General features: G+C 31.1%; 1 protein-coding gene across 1 annotated transcript in view; it reads left to right on the top strand.

Annotated features, from left to right (window-relative positions):
- Positions 1-2,280: 2,280 nt before the first annotated feature.
- LOC148941019 (uncharacterized) overlaps positions 2,281-13,334 on the top strand; it is a 45,559-nt gene continuing 34,505 nt past the window's right edge. The window contains exon 1 of the mRNA XM_089104848.1: positions 2,281-2,353. Coding sequence (XP_088960974.1) covers positions 2,338-2,353 — 16 coding nt within the window. The 5' untranslated portion in view covers positions 2,281-2,337. The remainder of the gene's footprint in view (positions 2,354-13,334) is intronic.

Here is a 13,334-nt window from a genome sequence, read left to right as displayed (position 1 = left end):
AGAGTAATCAGCAATCACCGGATTTTTGAAACGTGTTAACTATAGATCAGGCTTATATAAGAGCTATTTATTACAAAGAATAAATCTTATATAATCAGATAACAGGACTAATTCTAAAGAGCCAACTGGGGAGAGAGCAGGAGGGCCCGCTAAATTTTTTGTGTCCATCCCTTAGATTTTGAGGAAAAGCCTTTTTGTGGGTATTTTAACTGTTTAATATCTAAGCCTAACAAAATTCACCGCCCCCTAGGCTAAGAAAATATGTTTTTGTTTGCATCTTTCTTTATGACTGAAAAAAATCCTTGCTTCCCAATACAATTTCATATTGGCTTATTAGTGAGCGTTCTAATTGTTTGCCTAAGCTTATTAGAATATCGCTCTAAACTTATTAGAAAATTCAGCTCTTTTCAGAAAATTCAGAATTTTCTGGGCGCCCCTTAATAAAGTTATAAAATAATTTTTTAACTACTGAGCCAAAGGCAATCCTGTATAGAGATTGGTAAAACATTTGTGAGCAAGGAAACTAATGAGATCCAGTGCAGTAAAAAGGGGGAAAAGAAAGGGCCAATACTTCTTTTCTTCTCTTTGTCATTGGCATGCCACATAAAGCCTAAATTTGTAGAGATTTGAAGCTCCTCATCCCTCCTCTTGAAGCTCCTCGTGAGGCTGCTCATCCCGGTAAAGGCCAAAAATCTTCCGACAGATGGCTGAATAGATGTGAAGCTATATTTTATAGTGAAATCCTGTCCTTGTCAGGGAAATCAGCCTAAAAATCTAATCCTTTTGATATTAAATAAAAAAAAACAAGTTTTTTTTAACTGAAAGTAAGGAACGACGTTAAAACTTAAAACGAACAGAAATTATTCCGTATATGAAAGGGGCTGTCCCCTCCTCAATGCCTCGCTCTTTACGCTAAAGTTTTTTATTGTTTAAAAAAATAAGAGTTGTGAGAAAGTCAAACTTTAGTGTAAACTTTCTAACTTTCTAAGTGGGTAAGTGGAGACCTACACAACCATGTACAGTTAACTCCCGATTATCCGTGGTTCGATTATCCGTATTCGCGGCACTCCCGTCACCCAATTCCGCGGATAATCGAGAGGTGATTGTAGGTGTTTTAGAATAGGACAAGTTTTTAACTCGTTGTTTAATGAAAAATACCTCCATATGTTGTTAAACATATTTTATAGTAGCGGGGACAAAATCAAAAAAAGAGCTTAGGTGAATAACCAGCAAAATTAAACTAAAAACACCAAGCAGCTTCAGAACCTGCAGCTTCAGCAGCTTCACCAAGCAGCTTCAGAACCTGCTGCTTTCCTTTAAAAAGACAATTTTCATTTATTTAACATTTAATATTTCAATATTTTTTCCTGTTGCGAACCTGTTGCGTGTCATTCTTAATGTTGGAATTTTTACGGATGAAAAATATTGTCAAAGTTAACTAATTTAACTCTTGTTTTATGTATTTTGACGGTTTAAAGTAGCAAAAATGATGAAAACGTGGAAGTGGAAGAGACGCAGCCGTATATAGGAGTTTTTTTTCGAAAGGGGATATTATTCGGGGGGAGGGGGGCTATCCAAAAATCTTCAAAGAAAGGCTTTAAAGTTTGTTTATATGCATTTTTGTTACGTTTTTACGAGTCAAACAAACTTTTTTTTTGTAGGCGGGGGGGGGGGGTCAATCCCCCCTCTGGATACGGCCTGGGGAAGAGCCCAGAAAAGTCATAATTACTTATCAGCCAAAAGACAAATCTTAGAAAATCACAGTTTTTCTGGTATGAATAGACCTAAGATAAGTCCCAAGGTCGAAAAATGTTTTTCTTTTGATGTCATTGGTACAATAACAAAGTTGTATCCTTATACGAGTAGGTTTTATACAAGCAGTAAAAAAAAGTATTTCATTCTATGTGTAAAATAAGAATAATATCAGAACTTAAAATTACAGGGAGGATGGATAACCACACAAATTCACTTGCCGAAGGTATTAAAAGGGGTTTAACCTCCCAGTCTTCAGAATTGTACGTTTTGATTATCTAAAGACGTGTGAAAGAACATGAAAAAAAGGCATTAGCATGCCGAAAGTTAAGCCGTGCCTGAATATGGTAATAGTATTAGAACTTCAAGTTCAGAACCCTGCTACTTATACGGAAGTTCTTTAAAGATACAAATTATCATTGATAGGTACCCGTATGTTTTTTTTTTAGCGTGGGTACATGTAAATAACCTCAAATACCGTTGCAGGTGCTTGGTTAGTTTATATTGAAGTCGTTGTTAATCAATGATCAGTCATCAAAACATATCGACAGTGATAGCACTAGTTGAACTAACTTGGATAGAAATATGAATGCTTATTTAAGTAAGACTGTTATCTCTCTATAGTTAGTAAGACTCTTAAGTATTATCCTATGGCATTTTTTGGCGTGAGAACGTACAAATAACGTCAGATACAGTTGCAGGTACTTACGAAGGGGAGCTTCCCCCGATATATATATATATATATATATATATATATATATATATATATATATATATATATATATATATATATATATATATATATATATATATATATATATATATATATATATATATATATATATATATATATATATTATTTTCTAATATCTACAAATGACTGTATAAAGTATTCTATATTCTAAATTGACTCATATACACAGTCATGAATAAAGTATTATCGTAAAACAAAGAATAAAATTTTTATGTTAAATAAATATTATGTTGCGTTATATAAGTATTGTATACTATACATAAACATATTATGAAAATAAAATGAATGAAACATTTTATTAGTTTAACTAACATGGAAAGAAATGTAATGTGTGTCTATGTAAGCCTATTGTGTTGTTTATTTCCTAAATGGACTGAGGTTTATAGCCTTGAATAAAGTATAATATTAAAATATTAAACAAGATCATATATTCATTATGTTATATAAATATTGCCCTGTATTATATAAATAATATGTAATAGTACACAAATATTGTGTTATATTACATATATATATATATATATATATATATATACATATGTATATATATATATATATATATATATATATATATATATATATATATATATATATATATATATATATATATATATTATTTTCTAATATCTACAAATGACTGTACAAAGTATTCTATATTCTAAATTGACTCATATACACAGTCATGAATAAAGTATTATCGTAAAACAAAGAATAAAATTTTTATGTTAAATAAATATTATGTTGCGTTATATAAGTATTGTATACTATACATAAACATATTATGAAAATAAAATGAATGAAACATTTTATTAGTTTAACTAACATGGAAAGAAATGTAATGTGTGTCTATGTAAGCCTATTGTGTAGTTTATTTCCTAAATGGACTGAGGTTTATAGCCATGAATAAAGTATAATATTAAAATATTAAACAAGATCATATATTCATTATGTTATATAAATATTGCCCTGTATTATATAAATAATATGTAATAGTACACAAATATTGTGTTATATTACATATATATATATATACATGTACTACTATGTATATATATATATATATATATATATATATATATATATATATATATATATATATATATATATATGTATATATATATATATATATATATATATATATATATATATATATATATATATATATATATATATATATATATATATATATATATATATATATATATATATATATATATATATATATATATAATATAAATATATAATAACTTGAGTTGAACTAACTTAGATAGAAATATAAATTCGTATCTAAGTAAGCCTCCTGCTTTATTTATCTTTTAAATATTTATTTCTAATATAAGGACCTGACTGAAGATAGTACTATATATTCTAAAATGAGTGAGGCACATAGCTATGAATAAAATATTAACTTAACTCCCTAAAATGTTAGTATAGGCTCTTAGAGCAAACATAATTTTGTGTTTAATTATGAAGCTTTGTGTGAATGTGTAGATTACTTAATAATCTAAATGCACAAAATAAAAGAACATAGATTCGAAGTAAGGGGAACATTTAAGGCTTTTTTCTTGATGTAAACAGTTTTTCGGTGGCGTGGGGAGAGATAAGGGAACTTACTCTAATTTACCCTAAATATATTCCCACGAAAGATAGGTTTTGTCTAGGGTTGCCAAGCATTCTTCAGGGGTAATAGCGGAAGGAGACGGGCTCCAACGTATTTGCCGAATGAGAAATTTTGGGGAAACAAGTTGTTTTTTAGAGGAAAATAAAAAGAGAGTGGGAGGCAAATTTTCGGTCTCTCCCCCTCCTCTTTTTGGGTGCTATTGATTTGATGTTTTTTTTATTTTAATTCCGTTTTCCCAACTGCAGACTTATTTTCCTCGACTCACCGACTCATACAAGCTTGTTAAATTTATAAGCCATTTTCAACAACATCTGAATGTTCAATAACTTCTGAATTTTATCAGTATACGCGTGTCCCATGACAGCGCAATAGCACAACAACACAATTCCCCTTTCTGCTAAACTCCTCCTCTTACAAACGAACAACACAAACGGTTGCTTGGACACATAAGAAATTATAAAAAACACTATGAAACAAGACGGGATAAAACCAACGGTGAGAACACTTGCCTGCAGCCGTGGTAACTTAGACCCGAATCTTAGATACGACACTTTTTCTCTTAGAGAAGATAAAAAACCAGAAAATAATAAATTTTAACTTTTTTTAACCTTTAACTCGTTAACACCTTTAACTATTGAGACCCGTTTTCAGAATGGACTGAAAGAAAGAAAATAATTTTTTTTTTCATTAGAATCTATGAATATTATTGAAAACGAGGGACGTAAAACTGATTACGTTTTACACAACTTGATCTTTTTGACCCGTTTTCCTCCAATTCAGCCAAAATTTTAATTCTGCGCATATATGACCTACACCAATTTGATATCTATCTTATGTAAAGCCCGTTTTACGCCCCTCGTTTTCTCTTCTATTCATAGATTGTATACAGAAGAAATTAGTTCTCTATTTTTTAGTCCATTCTGAAAACATATTAATATTTTTTAGACTTATTATTCAAAATATCATTATTGAATTTGAGTTAAGTTTTAGTCCAGACCAAAACACTGACATGCTAACTATGACAAAATTAGGGTCTTGGAGAGCTGAGACCTGGCCCCAGAGACAAATTTCTCTATATTCGCTCTCTTTAAAATTATTTATTACATTGTAATGTAAATGAATATGACACGCTATACCAGTAATACTAGATCTTGGAAGTTAAGAACTGCAAAAAACTTTAAGAGACGCAGTTAAGAACTGCAAACCCAGTCTTTCCTGTTTCGGGTCCTTGTTATATTTTCGGGTTGCATACTATATCGTACCCTTTTGAAAGCTTTTTAATCAAATATTTTGACTATTTAATTTTCTATTCTGTTGACAAAAACAAAATCTTTAGAAACTCTGAACAAAGAATCCAGGGTTTTAATTTATTTTTTTTTTACAAAAGGCTCTTGGTTAAATAGATTTTTGATTTAATGATAATTTTAATTTGCAACAGCCATTTTTTCCTTGGTAGTCTAAGCACTACAGCTAAGGCAGCTCTGACCGAGTTGGCAATACACCGGTTACTGAAGAATAGTTTAAGAAGAATTTTATCTCGTGTTGACACATAACCGTAATAGTAGCGTAACCACTTTGCGGTTTAATTGCTTTGGTTTTTGAGTAATTTCAAAGTCAGTCTGCATTGGAGAGAAAATTTACTGTTTTTTTTAAAGTTTTAGCTCTTGTTTTCTGCTCTCTGCAAAATTTTGATAGATTCTATTCTATTCACATAGAAGTACGTATAGGTTAAAACTTTTTTTCAGGAAATTATTTGCTCTTCAAGGTCTTGTTCCAAAAAAGTTTGTTAAACTGGTTTCCAGCTTAAAAATTTTCCCTTTTTGGGTTTTTTTTTTGTGTCTGATAGCTAGCAATAGCTACCGCTTATACAGAGTAGTTTAAGCAGAACACTATGAGGTGGTGACACAAAATTTCAATTGTAGTTTAACCACTATGCGGTTTAATCTCTTTGGCTTTTGCTTAATTTCAAAATTGGTTTGCATTGGGAAGAAACTGTTTACTTTTTTAACTTTCAATTTTGCCACAAACAAATCTGCATAGATTTTCATGTGGTAGGTCTGTTTGATATGTTTTTTTTTTGTGAATATTGATTTTTAATAAAAATGAATTTTCTCTCTCTAATTCTTCACTTGATCTTTCTTCACTTTCCTTTCGAATTATGGCAGTCCAGCTATATTCTATAGCCATCGCAGTTCTGTTATCATGCTGTTAGAAGTATATTAATTCAGAAATTATCAGTTGGTGACACAGAATTACAACTGCAGAGTAACCGCTTAGCGGTTTGGTTTCTTTGGATTCTGCGTAGTATCAAAGTGGGTGCGTTGGGAAGAAAATGTCTACTTTTTCTTAACTTTTAATTCTTATTTCTCAATCTCAGGAAAATTTCAAAACATTCTATTCTATTCCCATTGATGCAGGTACAGCTAGGAATTTTTCTTCTGGAAATACTCTTCTCTATTCAAGACCATGTTTCAAAAATATTTATGAAACTAGTGCTAAATTTTTTACCTTGGTTTTCCACAGTTTTTATTCAAGCTATGGCAGTTCTGCCATACCCTGTAGCACTGATATTTCTGTTATCATGTTGCTAGAAATCTAATTAAGCATTCGTCAACTATAGTAGATATACTTATTCAGGAATTATCAGTTGCTTATACAAAATTACAATTGTAGTGTAACCATCTCGCGGTTTAATTTGTTTGGTTTTTTCGTAATTTCAAGATTGGTTTGCGTCGGGAAGAAAATGTGCAGTTTCTCTTAACTTTTAATTCTTGCTATCTATTCTCTGGGAAAATTTCAAAATATTCCATTATAATTGCATGTACATAGGTATAGCTAGGAACTTTTTCTCTGGAGATGTTTAACTCTATCCATTATCAGGTTCTAAAAATGTTTGTTAAACTAGTGTTAAAGCTTTTAACTGTTTATTTTTGGTAATTTTCTTTCAAGTTATGGCAGTTTTGCCATAGCCTATAACTACGGCAGTTCTACCTATCACTGCTATGATTGTTCTGCCATCATGCTGTTAGAAAGATAATTAAACGGGTATTATACCGATTATTGTAAATTAGTTTAAGCCAAACATTATCAGTTGATTACACATAATTAAAATTGTAGTGTAACCACTTTGCTGTTTAAACTATTTAATTTTTGTGTAATTTCAAAATCAATTTGTATTGGCAGGAAAATTTCTACTTTTTTAATTTCATTCCTTACTTTCTAATCTCTGCAAATTTTGAAATCTTCTAATCTTCAAATCTTCTAATCTTCTATATTCAATATCTTATTCCAAAAATGCTTGCTAAGCTAGTGCTAAACTTTTAACTGATTTTTATATAGTTGCCTTTCAAGTCTTTGCACCTTCAAATACAAAGCAATATTGCTATGGCAGTTCCGCTATCTTTCTGCTAGAAAGCTTTGTTAAACGGATGCTATACTGGTTTTTGTAGAATAGTTTAAGGAGAACATTATCTGAGGTTGAAACAAAATTACTACAATAAAGTGAGAATCCTAAGCCATGTATTTTTCGCGATGGTAATCGGTATTTGGTGTATTTGTATCTAAAACGATTATTTTTTTTCTTTTTACCAAATGTTTCAATGATGAGCATTGCATCAGCGTTGCGAATACTTTAAAATTAACTGTACCAGATTTCCGACTAAAATTGTAGCACAAAAAAAAAAAAAATTATTTTTACCATCTGAACAGTAGGTTAAATATTTGCCATAAAAAAAGAAAATGTTTGATAAACCAAAACTTTAACAAATATTTCAGTCAGAAAGGAGCAAATAAAACCAAAATTTGTCTTGTAACAAATTTTTTTTCAAATGAACCAAAACCTCTAACTTGTAGCAAAAACGTTACAATTGTATTGCGTTGGCAACGCTGCATTGAATCATAAATTCAGGTAATCCATCACTTACAACGGTTTCCTGTATTGTCTGTATTTGGCTGAAAAGTCAGCGACTCAAAGTTCAAACAAGACTAGATCGCCTACTTTTGGGAACTGTCATTTTACTAAGACTATTGAAAAATCAATTTCGACAAAAATTATTCCGTTATTCACCATATTTTAGGAGAAAGCGTCCGATGAAGACAACCCTGCCTGTAATTACCTTTTATATGCTCTTAGACCATGCTTTTTTCTCATTGATAAGTGATATTCGGAGTCTTAGCATCTAAAACAAACTTTTTTTTTCTTTTTACCAACTGTAGTCAAGATTAGCTTTGTCGTAAACTGTCCAGCCGTCTTCTTTAAGGTATCCTTTCGTTATAGGGCAGTCATTCAACAGTGGAACTAAAGCTACAATAAAACTAATAAAACACTTTTGAATAGCCCCAAGATCCTTCTTTTTACCGTAAATTCCCTTCATCTTCATAAATTCCACAAATTTAAAATACTAAAATGCACCAAATAAGGAACCTTATCTTGTAATCATTGTATACAAAAAAAATATATAGTTAACAGTTTGACAATTTTTGTTCATTTCTATTTTTAAACGTTTAATTCATTTATTTCACGTAACGACATTTAACTACTCAATCTTTTTTAATCTAATTTCATTTCAATTATTTATTTTAATTTAAAATTTATATTTATTTTATTTGCCTTTACCTGACTGGCAACACTGATCGCGCTCATAGACACAATTCATTCTAGACTATCTCTCTACACTGGAAAAACTCGAACTCTCTCACTGCCTTTTTCACACACACTATTTATATATGCAAACCAAAATTAGTAAAAATATTTCCTTGCTCTTCACTGCTCTTCACTCTTCACAAAGCTCTTCACTTGCTTTCAGTAATTCAATTTTACTTTCCAATAAATTCTTTAAATTTTCCAAATAGACCACTTTTTTTCTGCTCCACGCTTAATGACATATGTTTCGAACAATATCATATAGGAAAGTTCTCTTTTTCACCTCTAAATTCAATTACGGCTTGGTGCTGCGGTGACGGCTTGGTGCTGCGGTGAGTTGTTAGTAGTAGTAGTAGTAGTAGTAAATTTAATTTCGTATTAAATTTTACCAGCTTCTTCTCTTCCTCGTTACTTTGATCCTAAATTCAACACCTAAATTTCATAGTTTCTGAATTCCTAAATTCATACCTAAATTCCATAATTGAGCCTAAATTCACTTAAATTTCAAACTTCGTAAAAGTTCCTTTGTTTTCTTTACACTTGAAGAACTCGTGGTTTATACCATATTCCACTACATGACTGACTGATGAGTGATTTTATTCAGTGATTAAATAAGAAAAATCAGTTCTTTCAACTGAAAGTCAGGAGAAACATTAAAACCTAAGACAAACAGAAACTATTATAAACTTTTAAAAACTATTATAAATTATAAACTTTGAATTATAAATTTTTGGCAACAATTTTCCATCGTGTTTGCTAGAAAGTCAACGACATAAAATTCCACTAAGATTTTATTTGCTCATAGCTATCATTCAAGACTTCAGACATTTTAATAAGACAAATACAATTTTAAAACTTATTTCACTTTTAAATTAATTCATTTGTTAATCTTAAAATTTACAACTTGTGTAAAGTATTTTAGCATCTGAAACCACTTTTTTTTCTCTTTTTACCAAATATAGCAATGAATGCTGTGAATCATAATTTTTTGGTAATTTGTCATTTATAACGGTTTTCCGTCTTTTCTTTATTTGGCTATAAATTCAGCGATACAAAGTTCAAATAAGACTTGATCATCTACTTTTAGGTACTGTAATTTTACTATTTATATGGCATAAAACACACCACACAAGTCATGATGTCTATATATGAAACTGAAAGTAGCAATACTTTTTTACGTCATTCAAGCACTATTATGTCAAGGTTTATTGCATTTACTAACAGCTTTATTTTCATGGACTATGATATAGGTGTAACTTAAACCCTTTTTGGTAAAAGCTACCAGGGACGAAAATAAAGAGAAGGGATTGGGACCCAGCCCTATCATGAAGTCTTAAATTCTTCCCGATTTCTGGGTATTTGTAGGGGCCACTGAAATACTGTGGCTTACACTCAACTCCCTGTGTTAAACAAACTATTAGGATTATAAAGTACACAGTTATTCTGCTTACCAACTGAAGATCGTCCCAGAGAAGACCTCACACTTGGAATATCTCTGAGACGATATTACTTAATCGCCAACTCAGGCCACCATGCTCGGTGCTTAGCTGGGAAAGGGTTATCCCACAGGTACGAGAGAAAGGGTATGTCTTATCTATACTCCAAAATTCGACTTGGTTGCTAGATCCGTATCCTGAATATCTTCCCTTGAGGGACATTCTAACACCAACATAGGATTAATAACTTTTTTAGAGCAAAAATTGTGGCGAAACTTCAAAAACCTAAGCATATGTAGGGAAAAAAAAGTATATATAGACGCAGTAAACTGTAAAAAACATGCTATTCCATCTCAACTACAAAAAAGGGACTAAAATATAAGGTGAGAGACTTCTTCTTGTATGTACAAGGGGTGTGTGCCCTATGGTTTTCTGACCAATTAGGGATGCCAGTTGTCATACATGAAACCATGCATGAAACCACCCCGCCAATCCAATAAAAGAGTATCCACCTGTCTGACCCCATAGTATAAAACGGTAAAATCCACTATCTAGCCAACCAGGTGAGTCATCAGTAGATTTGAATTTTCAGATATTAACTAATTAGCAAGTATTGAAAGACGAAAAATATCCTCAGTACAGAACGAAAAATGAGTTAAGAGAGAAATGAAAAAAAGGACAAAAAGACATTTATATTAAAATCAAAGCCAGAGGCCCAACGACACCACCTACTCAAATTATAGAACACCATTTATTTTGAATATTATTTACCCCCTCATTAAGAAACCCCCTTCATATTTGCCTGAGCTCTGCCAGCTCATAAAGACAAAATAATTTAGACTTTTTGATTAAGAAACAGGTAACACATGCAGGATTTCCAACTGGAGGTTAGGAAGAGAAGCATTTAAGAAATCACTAAAAGTAAAAATTAATAAAAAAAAGCCATATATTATCGGAAAGCATTTTTTTTTATATTTATCATCCTGTCGTTCAAATATATGACTGTCATCCAAATATATCATCTTCAAATACACAAAAATAAAGAAACTACATATCTTTAAGAAAGTATATTACTTTATGTAATTTATAAATGTCCGCAGATTCATTAAATTAATAACCTGATAACAAACTACCAGACATTTTACGAAGGCCCTGAAACTGGCCCTGAAATCTTAAACTGGGGCTAGAGTGACTGCACAATCAGTGCAGTAGCTATACAATACTCATCAGAGAGTATTCTTATGCCTCGGATTTGAAAGGCTCTATGGCTATTTCTAAAATACAATATTGACAATTAATGATATTTTTAATTCTTAAAAAGTATATCGAATAAAAAAGGGTTAAAACCAAGAGTGGATTTTAATTTTTTGTTAATGTTAATGTTTCAACCGTTGGATTATTATTAATTTTTGGGAAATTTCCTTAAGCTTAGCGGGTCTTGTTTTATTTCTTAGATGTAGTATCAAATTTCTTGTAATTTTGACTTGGTAAACTAATCATCTTGGTAAACTTGATCAACTCGATCTTATCACATACCTAGTGGTGAATGCATCCACCGATTTCTGCTAAATGCTGTGGAAATTTTGACAAGCAATTTTGCTGTTGGAAATTTGGCAGTATTTTTACTGCAAAAATTGCCTCTAACTATTTTTTTGAAGAGATCTACTGAAATTTATGGAGGGTTTTCTAAGAACTGGTATTCAAACTTACTTCTAAGCTTGTAATAGGATACAAAATTTGTATTCGTGATCTAATTGATCTCCCTGCTACGTTTCTACTACCATGTGTTCTGATGAAACCAGAAAAAAGAGGGGAGTGTCACTCTTTACTAAGTCAATACTATTGCCTTTTCCTTTAATAACGAGTAAAATTAAGCTTTAAAATATTCTTTCCTACGATAAGAAACTGATGTAACAATGAGAGTAGAAGCCTTATAAGCCCTCAAACCTATTAATATTGAGCGAGGCTTTTATTTGGCGGAGAAACTTCGGCAGACAATTTTTCTTGCAGAAATTTTGGCACGCAATTTTTCGCTTCGAGAAATTTGGCAGTAATTCCTGCTTTGAGAGCTATTAAAATTCAAGGACTTTCCCTAAGAACTAGTTGAAGTAAAACTATTTTAGAACTAAAATTAGAACTAGTAAATCTAGTTTCTCTAAGAACTAGTAGAACTAGCTTTCCTAGGATCTAGTAGAACTAGATCTAGCTTGTATCTAGAACCAGAACTAGTAAAACTGGTTTCCTGAAGAACAAAGATTTTGTTTACAGAACAAGGATTTGGTTGGTAGGAACAAGGATTATTGTATGGGAATAAAACTAATAATGGCATTCAAACTCTCAAATTGACACAGCCAGTATCGTTTACAAGTTAAAAAAATTAGCAAGGTTTTTGATATTATAGCTTATGAGCCCCCTCCCGAGTTTTTACAAACATCTGCTCTATATGATGAGTCCAGAAGAAAACAGGTAAAGAAAAGGTCGCTCTTTTCTCAGTAAGCACTATTGTGACTATTGTGTAAATATTACAAGTTATTCTTTGAATTATCCTTGATCTTTGATTTCATGATAAGCAAATTATCTAGCTATGAAACTTAGTAACTTCTTAAGCTGTTTTGTGAGATATTTTTTCAGCATATTTTTTGCTGATTTTTCGCCCATGTTTTTTCCTTTGTATGATTTGACAGCCACTGCTTCAAAGACTGCAGAAGTGCATATAAGTGTCATTTTTATTAATGATTGAATTCTTGATTTTTTCCTAATTCTTAAAGATGTATATGGTTCTGAAGTTTTCTTTTAAACAATTTAAACACTCATATTTCTTTTTCACTGCCCTTGGTACGTAATGCCTCGGATAAACCTTTTCATTTCTTGAGAAAATTTGGCAAGCAATTTTTGTTGCAAGAATTTTGGTCGCATTTTTTACTATAAAAAATTACTGCGGAAATTACCAAAAAATCTGGTATTATAGAGCCTATAAGCGATTCACCCGTTACTTTTTCAATCAATACTGTTTTACATTGTCATTATGTAATGTTAGATAGTCAAGTTCAAGTTCAATCATTTTATTATTAACATATACATGTATATAATTGATATAGGCCCATGGGGAGACAAGCTCGAAAAACTAGG

Source organism: Artemia sp. Qi Xiang Cuo, chromosome 19 (genome assembly GCF_049724085.1).
Source record: "Artemia sp. Qi Xiang Cuo chromosome 19, ASM4972408v1, whole genome shotgun sequence".
In the NCBI taxonomy this organism is placed as follows: domain Eukaryota; kingdom Metazoa; phylum Arthropoda; class Branchiopoda; order Anostraca; family Artemiidae; genus Artemia; species Artemia sp. Qi Xiang Cuo.
Note: the sequence above shows the minus strand (reverse complement) of the source record. Positions and strands in the feature narration are given on the sequence as shown.